General features: G+C 46.7%; 1 protein-coding gene across 1 annotated transcript in view; it reads left to right on the forward strand.

The window, feature by feature from the left end:
- Positions 1-9,074: 9,074 nt before the first annotated feature.
- The window catches only part of Ildr2 (immunoglobulin like domain containing receptor 2), a 56,958-nt gene continuing 48,519 nt past the window's right edge, over positions 9,075-17,513 (forward strand). The window contains exons 1-2 of the mRNA XM_047519996.1: positions 9,075-9,146; positions 11,714-12,152. Coding sequence (XP_047375952.1) covers positions 9,075-9,146; positions 11,714-12,152 — 511 coding nt within the window. The remainder of the gene's footprint in view (positions 9,147-11,713; positions 12,153-17,513) is intronic.

Below are 17,513 nucleotides of genomic sequence, written 5' to 3' on the forward strand. Positions count from 1 at the left end.
GAGCAATGCCACAAATAAGGACCTGCCCCTCGAGAAGTGTACAGGGAGACAAAACGGGAAGCAACAAAGAAACATTTTAACTGCTCTTAAAAACGGGAGGAGGAGGAAGCAGAAAGACACCGAGATTTAAAATTATGTCTTTGAATAAAGTTTTATAGATTCCCCATAAAGGTATGGCTCAATTTTTGTCAGTTTTATAATAGGTGACAATATTTTTGGAGCTGTTATGAAGGATTTCTTTTTTCTCTTAGTTTGACTGGTTACTGCTGAGTGTAGAGAAGGTATTGGGTTTCAGTGTTGGAACCGTGTACTTAGTCATACCGACCTGTCCGCATTGGTTCAAATACTGCCTGTTGGTGCTCTTGGATTTCCTAGTTAGAAATGTTCCCCAGGGTAAAAGCCTCTTTTATTCAGCTTGTGTGTGTATGTATGTGTGTGTATGGGTGGGTTTAATCTATGTGTATTTTAAAATAAACAATGGCAGCTGAAATTCATTAAGTGCTTTCTCTGCATTTTTAGATAAAGGTACCATTTTATCTTCTAGTTTGTTAATATAATGAATGGTATTGCTAGGTTTTTCTACTGTTGAAGCATCCTATCATTGTTAGCGTGAACTCTTCTCAAATATGAGACTTTGCTAAATTTTTACTTCCTTGACTGTAGAGTTACCAAATTACAGATTTTGTGATGTTGACCTTGACAAATATTGGTGATCAGGGTTGTGATGACCTCACAAAATGAACTGCCATTTGTTTCTCCTTTCAAATTTGAACAATGGATAATTACCTATCTCTTGACAATTTGGTAGAACTTCTTAGTAAAACTCTAATTGTGGAGCGTCTTTGGAGGGTGGGTTGGGGCTGCCCTTTGACTACCATCGCAGTATCTTATATAGGCTTAGTTTTTTCTAGTTTTTCTCATCCAGTTTTTGTAATTTTCTTAGAAAACTGTTGTGATAAATCAGCTTTTCATCACTGTGACCAAAATATCTGACAAGAAAAACTTAAAAGAAGAAAAGTTTATTTTGGGCTTAGGGTTTCACAGGGTCAACTGACCCCATTCCTCTGGGCCTGAGGAGAGGCAGAGTATAATGGCAGAAGGGCAGTTACAGAAAAGCTGCTCAGCTTATGGGAGCCATGAAGATGGGGTGGAGAGAGTTAGGAACAAGGTAAGAGTTCCCACAGAAAAGATCCCAGTGACCTACTTCCTCCAGCAATGCCCCATCGACCTATAGTTATTACCTGGTAGTCTATTCAAATTATTAACCCATAAAATGAATTAATCCACTGATGAGGTTATAATTCTCAAAATCTAACCATTTCCTAAAAACCCCATCTCTGAACCTGGCTGCATTGGGGATCATGTTTGGAATATGAGTTTTTGGAAAATATTCCAGATCCAACTGTAATAATTCTCTATTACATTTGGGTTTTCAAGTATTGATGTGAAATTTGGAGAGGGGGTGAAGCAACTGAAACTTCCATACAATATTGCTGGGACAGGTGCTCGATAGTTTCTTACATTTATCAGAGGAACCAGCAATTCCACTTTTTTTAGAAGGAATGAAACCATATCCATACAAAGCTTGTAGATGAATTTTCATAGCTGATGTACTCATAAGAACCCTAAGATGGAAAATCCAAATGTTCATCAACAGATGAATTATAATCAGTTACAGTATATCCATATAGTAGATGACTACTCGGGAATGAAAAGGGATGAACTAGTACTGATACTAATCAGCATGGATGAATTTTGAAATTTTGCTGAGTGAAATAAGGTATACATAAAAGTGTTCATACTATGTGATATAAAAACTTGAAAAAAGCCAGGTGGGGTGGCTCACACTTGTAATCCCAGCAACTGGAGAGGCCCAGGCAGAAGGATCCGAAGTTTAAGACCAGACTGGACAACTTACTGAGACCCTGTCTCAAGATAAAAAAATTAAGAAGGCTGGGGACATAGTTCAGTAGTAGATCCCTCCTGGATTCAATCCCCAGAATCATCATCACCACCATCATCATGCTCAAGAAAAGCTGAAACCATAATTATAGATATCATATTAGCAACAACCTGGATCCAGGAGGCCAGGAAAGAGATTGATTTGGAACTAACACTGGAAACCTAGGTTGGCAGAAATATCTCATGCTTTGTCATTGTAAGTAGTAATGTCAAAATTCATCCAACCATACACTGAAATGTGTGAATTTTATTGTATGTAAATTGTAGCTAGGTGAAGGTGATATTAAAAATGAGAAATATTGGCTTAAAATGAATGTAACCTTGCTTATAATTTAAAAAATGTCTATACTACTATTGTTCCTTTCCTTCTCATTCCTAATATTATTTATATCTTTCAAGTTTTTTCTTTTTACTGCCCAAACTTTATTTTTTAGAAAAAAAAATTTATACCTTTGTTTTATATTTATTTATTTTTATGTGGTGCTGAGGATCAAACCCAGGGCTTCACATGTGTCAGGCAAGTGCTCTACCACTGAGTTACAACCCTAACCCCCAATCTTTATTTTACCAATTATTTTAAAAATCTACATTTTTGGTTTTATTACTCAGCTTCACAGTTTTTCTTTCCACTTGTTTCTACTTTAAGTTTATTGCTCTCTCCTATCTGCTTACCTCAGGCTGTTTTCTAATTCTTTTTCTAGTTTCTTGAATAAAAAATATATCCCATTCTTTTCATTGTCTGTACTATGTTTGTGGGCTTATTTTCTCTCTTCTGCACTAGTTGGATCGATCAGTACTTTTTCTCTACTTTCCGTTCCACAGGTTTTGAAATTACACATCTTATTGTTCTTCATTCCATACTTACCCATAAAGTTTTAAGGTTCTTGTTGTAAAACATAAGTTTCTATCATACCTTCTCCAGGAATCCATACTCCCCCTTCCCAAGCAGGCAAGAAGTTTAGAAGGTTCATACTCCTCCCTCTCCACCTCCTGTGCCACCTCTCCACCATCCTGCTGTCCCTTTCATCTGAGAGTTTAGTTTCAGGGTTTATTTTATTTTATTTTTTTTAAATAATGCCAATATTGAGACATAATTGAAGTACAACAGACTGAGTGTATCGAAAGTGCACAGTTTGGCGAGTTCTGACACGTCTATACCTGTAACTGTGTCTGCCATCAAGATAATGAACGTATCCATTCCCCAAGTTTCCTCACCACCCCTGCGTTGCTGAGGCTGCCTACAGTCCCCGTACTGTTCATTTTCCTTTTTTTTTCTTGTTTATATACTTTCCTCATACTTTCTTCTATGTCTAATCTGCTGCGAACCCCAGCCAGTGTATTTGCTCATCAGATTGTTTAGTTTTCATCATAAGAAGTTAATGGGACCACATATATACATCTATACATACAATTATCATATCATACATTACAACTATGTTCCCTGTTAAAGAGGAAAGAGGAGAGATAGGCCATATTGAGTGTCGAGATGGAAGGTAGGTATAATAACTGTTAATTATCTTTACTCATTCTGGCATCTGAGTCATTTCTGGGCCTGTTTATTTCTACTGATTGACTTATTATGGGCTGCATTGTCTTGCTTCTTTGCGTGCTTGGTAGAATCTGATGGGATGCAACTCTTGTAAATTTTACCCTGTTGAATGCTGCATACTTCTGTATTCTTATATTCTTGTGCTTTGTTCTGGGACACAATTTGGTACTTGGAAACTGCTTAAGACTGTTTTGCTCTTTTTGAAACTTGCTTTTGTGGTCTGTTGTGTGGGGTCCGAGCAACCGCTAGGACTTATTTCTTCCTCTATTGCTACAGCACCCTTCTGAGGACGCCACCTGCCATCTCAGGAGTTTGGAGGTCTCTATTTTGGCTGATGGGAAACAAACTATTTCCAGCCCTGTGTGAATTCCAGAGACTGTTCCCCCTAATCCTTTCTCTTTGTACTTTCCCTGGCCCTGTGTGTTTCCTGCCCACGTGGGCGATGATCAGCATTCAGCTAAAGCTTCAAGGGATCCTCACCAGAACTCGTGTCTCCCTTTCTGCTGCTCCTTCTTTCTGATAGTCTGCCCATATACTCTTGCTACTGTGACCAACCAGGACACCTGAGCCCATTCCCTCAGCCCCAGAAGCCCCCTGGCTCTGCTCAGCCTGCCCTTCCTCATATCACATCCTAGAAGCTCTCTCCTGGCAGCAACCTGGGACAGTCACAGGGATCACCTTGTTTTCTTGTCTATCCCCTGATGTACCCCATCTGAAAATATTGTTTCCTATGTATTCAACCAGTCTTTTTAGTTTCAGACTGCTAGATAAACCTGTTCCCTGTTACTCCATCTTGATTAAGATGACTTTTTTCTTACTTTAACATTTTAAAACAGTATTTAGACTAAACTACTAAATTTTAGATAGGTGGGCAAGATAGACTTCCCTGCAGAGCAGGTGACTTTTAGAACAAGATAAGATGGAAAGGGGTTGAGAGGAGCATTCTGGACAGGGGAACAGTGTAGGTAAAGGCTCATATGACATAGCTGGGTGTGTCCTCCAAAGGTAGAAGACTGGTTGGTGTTCCTTTGGGTACCCACTCAGGTGGGGACTGGTGCATGCTGAGATTGGAGAAATCAACAGAGATTCAGGGTGGCTAATAAAAGTGGCTCGACTACAACTCTTAAATAAAATGGATGCCATGTAAGTGTTTTAGTTATCATTTATTGTTGATTGAGAAATAACCATATTTTTTTGTGTACACCATAGTTTGAAATATGTGTACACTGGAGAATGGCTAAATTGAGCTAATACATGCATTACATCATACACTTATTTTTTATGCTGAGAACACTTAAAATCTACTGTAAGGTTTTAAAAGACATGTCATAATGTGGCTTATAGTAAAGTTATCAGTGTTGTTATTGGGGAATGACTCACAGAGGAAGGATCTGCACAGTGAGACCCTTCAAGAGTCCACGTGGCAGACAATGGGACCTAGGATAGAGAGGCAGTGGCAGGTGTGGAGAGGCTAGGGAGGGCTCAAAGGGCATCTCAGGGAGAGAGAGAACTAGCTCATATGCTGGTGTGGAAGAGAGAGAAAGGCGGGATCCAGAGGTTTGGATTTCAGTAACTCAATGGTAAGTGATGCTTTTTATAAGACAGGACTCAGGGACAGAGGGGACAGCTAATGCCAAGGAGGATCCAAAGCTCCTCCATAATTTCTGATGTCTGCTTCTCTCCCTCTTTAATACAATTGATTATTTTTAATTTACTTAAGTAAAATTCTGCATAAACAGAACAGATTTCCCCACTTTCCAACAAATCCGTTTTCCTATTCAGAAATTGCTGGGTTGTGTGTGGGAGGCTGGGGATTCAGAATTCCCTGTGGTCATGTTGACTTCTAGATGCCTACTATGTATTCAAGTGGAGATGTCAAGTAGGCAGTCAGCCATGTAAGCTGAAGTTCTGGGCTTGAGATGGAGTTTGGAAGTAAGCCACATAAAGTTGGTATTTAAATTCATGGAAATGGATGAGATCACCTAAGGAGAGAGTGGAGAGGAGAAAAAAGATCCAGGATGGAGTCCTAAGGAACACTAGCATTTAAAAGTCAGAGAAGGAAGACCAGTAAAAGTGAGTAAGAAAGAACATTTTAACAAGTAAGAAGTGCAGGAAAACCAAGAAAAGAGAGTGATTCCAGCAGGAAGCAGCTCATTTTTTCATTATCTATTTAGTAGGAACCTACTGAGTACCAGGCTATTTTAGGCACAATAATAGTTTGGATAGAAGAAAGCTTCTAATGAGGAAAACAGGCAATAAAGAAAGAAACAGTTAGACATCTACCAAGATTTCAGGACATCTTACTGCACAAGTCCAGTAAGGAAAACGAATGCAGGATAAGAGAATAGCAACTGATGGAGTATGCGACTTTAGGGGGTCAGAAAAGATGCTCTGTGAAGAAAGTGAAATCTGAGCAAAGGCTGGCGGTGAGGAGGCAAGCTGTGAAGATATGGGAGGAAGCGCATTCTGGGCAGAGGGAACAGTAAGTCCTAAGCTTGAGGTGGAGCTCCCCAGGCATGTCCAGCAAGGCGAGTGACCGGGGTAAATGGGCAGGGGGAAGGTAGAGAGGACATTAGGGCGGGAGTTGGGGCCAAGTCCTGTAGTGTTTACATGGCCACCATGAGGGGTTAGAGTTCAGCCGACGTGGGGTGAAGCCACTGGGGACTTGGATGGTTCCCACCTTTTTTTTAGCATGAAGTGTAAGGTGTAATTTTTAGCTAAGTGTTATGAAAACACCAGTGTGTTCATGGGAAATATGTCTTGAGTTTTTTCCTGATGCTGGTTTAAGTTAAGGCCCTGACATTGTTCACTGTGGGTCCTCCATCCTGTGATGATGTGATGATAATGATGGGATACATTCATTAAAAGCTACTGTGTTGGACTCCACTATAAGCTCCTGGAGGGTCATTTCATTTCTCCTTCATGCAACCCTATGAAACAGATTCTGTGGATTTCCCAGTTTGCAAAGGGGAAACTGAGGCCACACCACCCATGAGTGACCTTGAGCTCTGAGCAATCCCATCTTCTCCTTACTGGTGCTCTGTTTTACCACTGGAGGATGTACCAAAGCAGAGAGAGATCTCCAACTACCTTCTAGACACCTCCTGAATGTATTGCTGTGCTCTTGAGTAGCTCAGTATCTTGGTGGATTCCTCTTGCTTGCTCAGGCTGTATACATGCACCTCTTGCCAGGCCATGTGGATTCTGCCTCCTGTGTCTCCCTGTAATGTCTCTTGATTCTTCTTTGTGCTGCTCCATAGTGTAGTTCCAATGCTTGGCCTTACTGGGAATCTGGTAATAACTTTCCCATGGGAATGACCTCTGCTTGTTTCTCTTTCAACTCATGCTACGCTCCGTGGCCAGAATAACTTTGTCAAAACAGGTCTGCTGTTCTGCTTAGAAGTTCTCATGGGGGTGTTCTTTGCCTGCCAGGTTAAGTCCAGACCTGGTGGCCTGATCTCCCCTGTCTGTCCAGCTCATTGCCTGGAGGGCTTGTTCTCAGGTGCCTGTTCCTTGCCTTCTGCAGGACCTCTTGGTCCATTTCTGCATTAGAGATTTGGTTAAGAACCAACTCAGGGTCACCTTTTCATAAAGATATGTCTGACCAGCACTATTAATAGATAATTGATCCTTTTCTACCTCCTTTGTTCCCACATCATATCTGGTACATGTCCTAACGTAAACCCTGCCACACATCATGTTTCAAGATCTCATGTTTGTCCCTCCTCATGCATATGGCCACAACTCGATTATAAACTCTTTGATGTAAGAGGCTGGAACTCATTCATCTTTGAATTCCTATCTTGAATTCCCATCTTGGATGAGCACTCAATAAATGTGTGTAGAAAATGGACGAACTTAGGCAAGAGAAAAAAATGAGGCAAAGGAAGAAGAACACCTGGAATAGTTTGTAAGGAATTCAGCTCATGAGGATTCTCTCCATGAGTAAGGCACCCAGAACTGGGGAGGGGTACTGCACCAACGGTGCGAGTGCCCCACTCCCAGTGCCGCACGGTCCCCGTTGGAGCTAGAGCCCTGCTGGCCCATTGTGGGGGCTGTTGATGCTTCTCAGGTCTCCAAAGGATGCTCGCATTGAAACAGAAACAGAAACAAAGGCAAAAACCAGAGATGGGGCTCATAAAAGAAGCAGCCTTACTTCATCTTGGGTTCAAATTACAAAGAAATTATGGTTTGAACTGTAAGTCATGAGGGCTCCCAGGGCTTCCACTGCTCCTAATTAACGTGATTAACTGAGCACAATTGAAACATCATGAGAGCAGGTGTACGTTGGGGGGCTTTTTTGCTGGCTGAAAATACAGACCTGACAAAACACCTGTCACCCCTTCTCCCTGCTTCTCTTCTTCCTCCCGGGATGGCCTAGAGATTGAATAAATTTTGGCAGGGGCATGTCTTCTGACCTGCAACTTTTTCTACATTGTAGAAATACTAGAGTACATAGAAATTATAAGAAAGAAAATGTAAATCAATGACAGTCTTACCCAGAGAGAGCTGTTGCGACTCTTTTGTCGTGTCCTCTGTCTCTTTTAAATGCATTTTCAACATTGGAGTCCACACTGTAAATATCCTATTATAGTCCACTCTTTTCTTCACTCTGTCCTTGGGTAGACCCCTTTTGGGGAAAGCACTGAGGGAGAATTGAGGCAGAAGAAGGCTGCTCCACTGCTGGGGGCTGGCTTGGGATGGAGCCCAGGAGCATCTAACCTAGCACCCAGCACCACTGCAGTTGGATTGCAGCCTGCGGCAGCCGGCTCTTGCATTAGAAATGCCGCAAGCAGACTTTTCAGCATGTTCTCTAGTCTTTTACTTATTATATACTCACCACTGTTCTTGCCAGTTCATATTTTGGGGATGGGGTGTCATCACGTGCTTTATGTTTGCTTTTTTAAAAATGAAACAATTTATTCCTCAATATAAAAGGGCTTCCAGATTAAAAATGTTTCCATTTTTAGCATAGAGTCTCCATTTTTTTAGCTCCTTTGTTTAATTTAGATTTTTTTTAAGCTTATAATTCATTGAGGACGGTTTTGAAAGTTTGGGGGATGGGGAAGATAGCAAACCTAATAGATAGTACAAGGAAGGAAAGAGGAACCCAACTTAGGTGGGAAACAGGGCGTCTGTTCTTCAGGCACGGCGCCTGTATTCCTCCTGGAACACAAGATCAGAGTGGAGCGGCAGAAATGCGGTGCTCTCTGTGTGCTTTATAAAGACCGCGATAGCGGGATTCGTGTGCATGCAGCCTGTGTGTCTGCGAAGAGACCGTGCTTTAAAGAGGGTTCAGCCACATTGTATTTATAACTGTGTGGTTGCTACCAGCTACCAGCATGTCTCCTTGCACTGGTTCACTTCTCCTTTCCTGTGTCCTAATTCTGTTCTAAAGTGTGCTGCTTCGATGGAATGGCCTGTTCGTCCACCGGCCTCCCCACCAAACACAACCCCAGCTTCCTGGGAATTCTGCCCTGGTTCCACATAGGACTTGTTCTGATGTGTTGTTTTCCAGTTGCAGGAGAAAGTGTGACATCCTGGAGGCCAGGACTTGGTCAAGATGAACCAATCTCTGCTTCGGGTCCTATCCTACTTGGCATGGACAAATGGACAACTGGAGCTTAATCAGAGAGTAGGTACATTTGCAAACATTAATGCCATGGCTTCCCAAGAGATCAAAAAGATGGTTAGGTATTGCTTCTTAAACATTAATGTGCATCAAAAGCACTTGGGGAAGGCTGTTAAAATGCAGATTTCCAGGCCCTGCCTGGCATATCAGATCTCATCAGTTTTAGTAAAGCCTGGGAATTTTATTTCTAAGCACACATGGTAATGTGATTCTGCAGTCGGAAATACAAAAACCATACTTGGAAGACTATTGGGATTCTGGGTGTCACACCCTGTCACCCTCCACCAATATGCAAAATATCATTGCCTCCCTCCTTCCAACTTCCTCCCTTAGGCTGCCTGCTTTAAATCAGTAGATGTACCCTTAAATACCTAAAGCTTCTGTTAACCCTCCATCACCCTGGTAATGTGCATTTGGCACACACTAATTTAGGGGATGAGCTGTGGCCCCAATCATGCAGGAAGTTCAGGAGAGACCTCCTGCACCTCCTTGGGTATGAAGTAGACTGCAGGGTGCTACGCAGACTCCCAGCTCCCTTGATGGTAGACAAGGTGCCCGCCTTCTGTCACTCCCTCTAGCTCAGCTCTTGGGCATGCCTCCTGACTACCCTGGAAGTGTGCAATGGCACATACTCTGAGCACACATGCAAAGCTCACTTCTGTGGGCATTCACTTTCCATTTCACAGGCACATCCTGGGTCTCTTCACTCAGTCCATCTCCCGTTTTCACCTGTAGAAACTTGGTTTTGTGTTCAAATTGTGTATAAAATGCCATTGTTAAGTGTCCTTGGATACTAAACATTATTCAAACTCCCTTGCACACTGAGTATGCCACACGTATAGCAGTAAATGGCAGAACCTAATACAAACACAGCATCATCTCGGCCCTCTGGTGTTGATACTCCCTTTTATGGTGCAGACTCAATCACTTTGGAGTTAGACAACCTGAGTTCAAATGCAAGTGTTGTCATTTACTAGCTACCTGACCTCAGAGGAGTTAGTGATACTCACTGGGTCTACATGTCCTTATTGGGATTAAATGAGAAAGCTTGTAGAACATGGAGAGCTATGCCTAGAATCTAACAAGAAACTCACAAATGTTAGGTGCCTCCTTTGTTTCGATATACTCTTTTTCATATATGAAAGGAAATTGTTCTCAAATTTCTCTCACACAGAATGTTATTCAGGTTTCTTAAAGGTGTACATCAAAAATTATCCTGGCAAAAATAAAGCAGAGAGGGAGAGAGTTCATGAAAGATATTGGGTGGCACCAGTCAAGAAAGTTGGAGATCCAGATGGAGAAGATAGGCCAGAACCCAGAGAGGCTAGCAGGACAGATGGTCACGTTGTCCTACCTCTTGATGACTCACTCCTGATTCAAAAAACTGTGACCCAGAGGGCCAGGCTTGCCATGTCTGGGGTCAGGGATCTGCACTTGACTAGAGTAGTCGGGAGCTGCTCTGGACTTTCAGCTCCTGGAGTTGGAATTGCTCAAAAATATGAAGGGAGCTCAAAAGCCAGGCAGCCATGGAAGACCCCCATCCAGGGTCTCCTCTTGGTTTCCCATGTGCTTAAATCACCCCTGCTTTCAGGTGTGATCATCCTCAGACATGGAGTTAGGAACTCTTCTCAAGCCTAGGGCCACTATTTCAGACCTTTCTGCATTCTCTCCTTCCTCTGCCCATAATGCCCCTGGCCTGATGTCTTCCCACTAGCAATCCCTGAACGTCCGCCGTCTTGCCCATACTGCACATGCCAATCCAGGTGTTTCCCTTACCCCTCCCAAGACCAACTAGCTCCTCCCTCCGTGTTCCCCAGGCAGTTTCCCTGTGTCTCTGACCATATTTGCTGGATTTTACAATGAGTATGTATTATGCCCCTAATGGTCTGAGTTTCTCCTCTCTTGGACCCAAGATGAGGTTCCCTAAGTGCAGAAGTCTGCCTTATCCTCGGATCGATCGTTGGTTCTCAGCACCTAGAAGAGACTTCACACATCTGTTAAGCCAAGCATACATTCCTCAACACCCTGTGCTCTCTCTCAACATCCTCTGCGGACAAAAGACAGATCCATTTTAGAGATGGGAATAATCCAAGTGAACATGGCCTGCAAAAACCGCTAGACAGATGCAAGTCATAAATGTTTATTTCATTCTAGTTTTGCGTATTTTCTGTTAAAAGGCCTATGCCCTTATTCTACCACATACCGTTTTAATAGGGAAAAGTTGTGAAGCGGGATTCCCGCCTACCATTTTCAATTCTGCGGAGAGCTAGACGCAGGGGCAGGGGGCCCAGCAAAAGCAAACCCCCTGCCTACCCGACTTCCAGTCTACTTTCTGTAAGTTCTACCAAGTCCTCACAGGTCCTCCACCCTCGTTGCCCACGCACTGACCCCCCACTGCTCGGGTCCCCAGCCCACGTTCCTGCGAGGGTTCCCGCTCGCTGTCTCAGCTGGGGAAAACCCGGGCGGCCCCTGCTTCCCAGCGCCTCCCCTTAGCGGGCTCTCTGGTGCGCTCTGCTGCTCGGCGCTGACCCCGGGCCGCGGGGGCGGCACGTGATCGGGAACTTTGGCAGCCGGGCGGCGGGCGCGGAGGCGCGGGCGGCGGCCGAGCTCCCCCACGCGGCAGCTCTGGCGGGCGGCGCCCCCGCGCTCGCGGCTGGGCTTGCAGGTCGCCGCGGCTGCAGGGAAGGCGCCGCCGAGCGCCGCGCACAGCCCGCCCGCGGCAGCGCCGTGTCCGCCGGGCTCTCCTGCGCCGCCAGCCCCACGGTGCGGCCGGCCCGGCTCTCCTGCGCGCCCAGCCGGCTCTCCGGCGCTCTCAGCCCCGCTCTCCTGCGCCGCCCGTTCTTCGGCGCGAACAGCCCAGCAGTCCAGGGACGCCCCCGCCGCCTGTGCCGCAGGTCGTCGGAACCCTCATTTGGCCGCTCCCTACTCTCCCCGCGCCTGATCTGCATGGGAAGTTGGGGGAAATGGACAGGGTCGTGCTGGGGTGGCTCGCTCTCTTCTGGTTAACAGGTAAGTGTCGTTTTCCGCGGAGACGGAACTTTACGCATATTCCACAGTGGTGCTGTTCTCACCCACCCTCGAGTCCCTCCTTAGTGACCGTGTCAAAGCTGCTTGGCGAGCTGGGGTTGGTGGGGGAGGGGGCCGTGTGTGTGTGTGTGTGTGTGTGTGTGTGTGTGTGTGTGAGAGAGAGAGAGAGAGAGAGAGAGAGAGAGAGAGAGAGAGAGAGAGAGATGGGGGAGGCGGGAGAGAAGCCCGACGTTTGACTCATTGGCTCTGGGCGACTGTTCTTTCTGCCTTTCCCCATCCATACCGCAGTTCTTCCTGGTCTTAGCCTGAGTTTGTAATGCCGAATCCTAGGGAAACCCTGGCTGAAAAAAGGAAAGCTCCTCGAGGGGGCTGATTCTTTAAGGGACTGGGTTTTTTTTTTTTTTTTTTTTTTTTTTTTTTTTTTTTTTGGTTTTTTGGTGGACTGGGGAGGTGGAGGCGAAGAGCCACCAATTCCTTCCTTAGAGAAGGAGGGAGACTCAGGGCATTCTTTGCGACTCCCTGGGCTTCAGGGTTCAGGTGAGGAGGATTGGGAAGGACGTGGGGACAGAGGCTTGATTGGTTGTGGAGTTTCGGGCCTGCCTCTGTGTCACTAGCATCATTTGGGAAGTGGTTGCATGGTAAAAGGAAAAGACCCTTTCTAATAGATGAACGCCCCTGGCCAGACACATGCATCCAGTGAAGACACTTTGCAGAGCCGTCCAGAAGTGGTAGGCTTCTCCCCATCGCAGGAGTCTGGTCTATCTGGGCCCTTGTGTCCTCTTCTCCTTTTTCTGAACTTTCTTCCCATTCTCCTGGGGCTAGGAAAGGCTTTTGTTGCCAGCTAACAGTATGTCCTGCCTCCACAAGTAGCCTTGGGGGTGACCGGCACTGAGAGATTGCCAAAACAGCCCTGCCCAGGGAGTGGGGCAGGTGAGGAAGGTTTGGGTGGCTTGGGCTGGGACAGAGGAACCCACTTCAAACCAGGTGGGGACAGAGTGATGGAGGAAACAGCAAGGTGTCAGAAGGGTAGTGAAGACAGGATGGGGCAAATGATGGGCAGAGAGGAAAGGACAAACAGAAAGAAGTTTTGCCTCTCTGGGGGTGCCCACTAGATCTGGAAAAAATCATGTCACTTGCAAAGGGGAACCAGGTTAAGATATGCCAGGTGAGGCTGAAAGAGGGTTAAATACATTCAAGAAGAAAGGCAAATGCTCATTTCCCTGCTGCAGAATAAGATTATTGGTTGCCTACATTTTTTTTCCCTATTTCAAATGAAAACCCCCTAACACTGCTCTTGTCCCCCTGCTGGGTTTCGGCTGGAGGGGCACCCTCAGCAGAGCTAGCATCTTATCTTGGCTGCTTGAGTTCGTCCCTCCCACGTTATTCAAATATGAACCATCTCTAATTTCAGGGTTTGGCTGATCCATGCCCCCCTCCCCCAGCCTCCCAGCATTCCCACTGCCACCCTCACGGATTCCGCTTCCTTAATTTGTCTCCTCTCAGTTATCTGTCATCTTCCAGGTGCACTTAGACCTGCAGCCTGTACAGCCAACTGCCTGAAGTCAGCCGGCATCTGGGGAAGGGTCCTGAACCAGAGGTGCTTTTCCAGACCCACCTACTAGACACACTCTGGGACTGAGCAGGGGATGGGAGCACATCTGGCCTCTAGATGGCTAGCTGGTTCTTGGGGAATGGAATCCTATCAGTGGAGGGGCCCCAGGAGATCTCGTTCAGCCCTCTTGGCTGGAGAAAAGGAGGCCCAGGGAAGCAGCTTGCACTCAGCACAGTGGTGATCAGAACCAGACCCCAGTTTTCCCAGCTGGAACCACGGCCAGTCCTGTTAGCACTCGCCCCTTGGGCCTCCCTGGGTTGCCGGAGGGTATTTCGTTTTATTTCTGCCTGAGGGAGGGGATGTCTGTGCCTTCCGCCCTCCACACGCACCTGGAGAGGCTGCTTCTACCTGAAGTAGGCCACAGGTTCCTCCCGGTCCACCTCAACTGTCGATGGCTGGAGCTGCCCTGCAGGGAGGGTTGCCTCTGCTCGGCCAGTGGTCACCCTGGGCATCCTCTCCTCCCAGCCCTGGTGTCAGAGGTGCCCAAGGACAAGCTGTCTCTCTGACAGCTCCTTGGCCTGAGCCAAGGAGAGGAGCTGACAATGGCAGCTGGGGAGGGGGTTGAGGAGAGAGGAGCAGTGGAGGATGAGATGGAGTCAGACTCATTCCTTACAGAGAAACCATGTGAGCAAAGGTAAAGAATCTTAGTCTAGCCCAATCAATGAATTCTCTCTTGAGGGGGTGGGAGAAAGGAGGGAGAAAGGGAAAGACAGATTAAAATAAGAGAGAGCCAAGAAAAGGCCACCTCGCTCTGGCTCTCCCTCCCTTTCCCACCCGCCCCTCTCCCTCCTCTCCCTCTCTATCTCGGCCCTCTCCCCTTGTTTCTCTTTCAATGCAGGCTGAGCAATTTCTAATCAACACTTCAGGTTTTCCCCTCAGGCTCTAGCAGCTCCTTCCTTCTCTGTCTTTGCTAAAATTCTGAATTTCTTCCTGCTACATATTTAGGCTCATGATTTCTTATTGTCATTGTGATACTGCTTCCTGCAGTAGATTGATTTTGTTGTTGTTGTTGTTTTGAAAAAACAGAATGCTTACCAGCTGCTATTTTAGCAACAGGTGCCATCTAGCAACCGGGCTTGAAGGCGGGCTCATTGGTCTTTGTTCCTGAAGATGGGTGGCAGGGGCTGGGGAAGAGCTGGGCTGTGCTCTGGGGGCCCACTCCACGTGTTTCCTGGAGACACTTCCGGTGTCTCTGAGATGAAGACTGCTTGCTCTGTCAGCATTTCTTTTGGCAGCCTGCGTCATTCATTCATGTATCCATCCACTCTGCAAGCTTGTATTAAATTCCTGTGGCTTCTAAGCACCGTGGTAGGTGCTGAGAATGAAGCACCAGAGGATATAGTCTGTGACCTCAAGGGTTGTAGCCTAGCGTTCAGGCTTTTTGTTATGGTGGTCCATGGTCCCTGAGGAGCACCACCTCAGTGCTGCAGAGCCAGCAAGGGGAGGCACAACCAGTCTGCACCAGGGGTTCCCACCTAGACCAGCTCTGATGTGAACTCCCAGAAGAGGTGAGGGCGAATGAGGACTTTTACTCGGTAGTTAGAGGGTTATTCCCACTTCCTGGGCATTGTGCTGGGGTTAATAAGATGGACAGGATACCGCCACTGACTTCCAGGAGCCCAGTGTGGTGCTGGAGACACAGGTTAGAGAATTGTGGACACACACTTATGGAGCGATAGTGTTGTACAAAAGCAGCAATAGAGACCTGCACTAAGGATTGTGGGCGCCTCAAAGGGGCTCCTAGCCAGCTGCAGGGGAAGGAGGTACTAGCTAATGGTTGTTTCCTGGTCCAGTTGTACTAGGCAGCCTGGAGACGGTGTGAGGACTGGTTTGGGCATGGAGACAGAGTGCCACGGAGTCGGAAGATTCGCTGTTGGAGACTGCGGACCCCAACTTCCGTGCTGTCCTCTCCTGTCTGCTTTCTTCCATGGAAGCAACCTGTGCATACCAGAACATCTTCCTGTGTTGCTCTTACCACAGCTGTCCTTATGCCCGCCGTCCCCCAGCTGATGTGACTCTCTGGGCTAGGAGGCAGTCACCTCATTGTCACACCCTGCAGTTTGGACACGTGCTTTTGAAGGGTGGCAACCTCATCCAGCTAGAGGACTACACTAGCAGTCTAGTGGGAGACTGCCGGACTGTGCTCAGAGTCTTAGTAGGTGCTCCACGCCTGGTTAGTGGGAAGATCCCTTGCCTGGGAGGTGCAGTGTAGATTCTAGTCCCAGCTCCTCCACAAGCCACGGCAGGTCTGTTTCTTGGTCTTGAAATCTGCAGAATGAGGGGTTTTTGAGATTACTTTTACCTCTAGGATTCTAGATTCTGAACTTTCCTCTGTTTAACTTTGATGAGCTGGAAATCAAAGCTTGAGTGGCAGGCCCACTCTTCCTTTCCAGTGCAGAGCCATGGGGGGGGGGGCTCGGCTTTCTTCCGCCTTTTCGGTCCAGTGAACAGCTGGAATGAAAACAGCAGCCAGGAAGGGAGCTGCTCGTTAGGCTTTTCAGAACGAGTGGAGAAGCTCCCGGTGCTTGGTGCTTGGGAGAGCGTCCTTGGAACAGTGGCACGTGGTCCTGTGGGGGCTAGTGAACTAAGACAGGTTCTTCGGCCCAGATAGAATGACTCCTCCCCTTGCCAGCACGGGCCTAGAATGTCCCATCTTGTTTCTTTGAGAAGGGTCTTGCTGTGTTGTCCTGGCTGGTTTTGAACTCGTGTGCTCAAGCAGTGCTCCTGCCTTGGCTTCCCAGGTGACTGCGACTATAGGTGTGCACCAGCAGGCCCAGCTCCAGTCTCAAATTTTTGCTCCAGGACTCACTTACCTCTTCACTCCCTCCGACTACTTTAGCTCCTTTCCTCGGAGCAGGAATATGAAGGAAGATGACGGGTGGTGGCGTTGTTCTTATTTGCCAGCTATGATGTGTCTCCGTGTCAGGTGGTGTTCTTGTGCATTATCCTATTTGAGCCTTCAGTGAGGCCGACCCTACCTACCAACACTATGAAGACACAGGCTCAGAGGAAATAAGTGACTCGTCCAATCCCATGGTGTCTTGTTGATTAAAAGGATAAGACATTGTCGCAGACTTAATATGACCTGGTGGTTTTTAGTGTTTGAATCCAAGAGAAAACTTGTTTTCTGGTGGAGGTCGATCAGACTAGAACTCTTGATTTAAGTGAACATATGTGACATCTATTATGGGACATGGGGTCCTGAGGCCTGAAGTTTGTAGAAACCAGGGTTGGGGTTAGAGTGAGGCAGAACGCCTGGCAGTTTCCCCCAGATGAGTGCTGAGTGCACGGGGAAGGAGTCGTGAACGTGCGGCGCTCCGGCAAGACACAGGAGGGCAGAGGCTATGCTCCCGCCACAGAGCAGGTGCTGCTGACCACCTGGGACCAGGGCTGGTGCCATGCACCCAGGAGCCACACCAGATGTGGCTGCCGCATATGTGCGCTTGAAATCATGGTCCCTGAGATAATTTTTGGCTCTCTGAAAATGAAAGAAGGTATTTTGGATGACAAGAGTTCTTTATGGGCCAAGAAACAAGGAAGAGCTCAGAAGAACATGCTGCTTCCTCTGTTCCCCTCCAGCGTCTGGAGCCCTGCAGGAAGCAGACTCTGATTTGGGGGCAGGACCCTCTTCCATGCCCCTGGTGCACCAGACAGCAGACTCAGAGGCAGGGAAGGGAGTCTAACTGACTTGGATTGAATGATACCTTCATATAATTTTCTTAGACATTAAA

Source organism: Sciurus carolinensis, chromosome 12 (assembly GCF_902686445.1).
Source record: "Sciurus carolinensis chromosome 12, mSciCar1.2, whole genome shotgun sequence".
In the NCBI taxonomy this organism is placed as follows: Eukaryota; Metazoa; Chordata; class Mammalia; order Rodentia; family Sciuridae; genus Sciurus; species Sciurus carolinensis.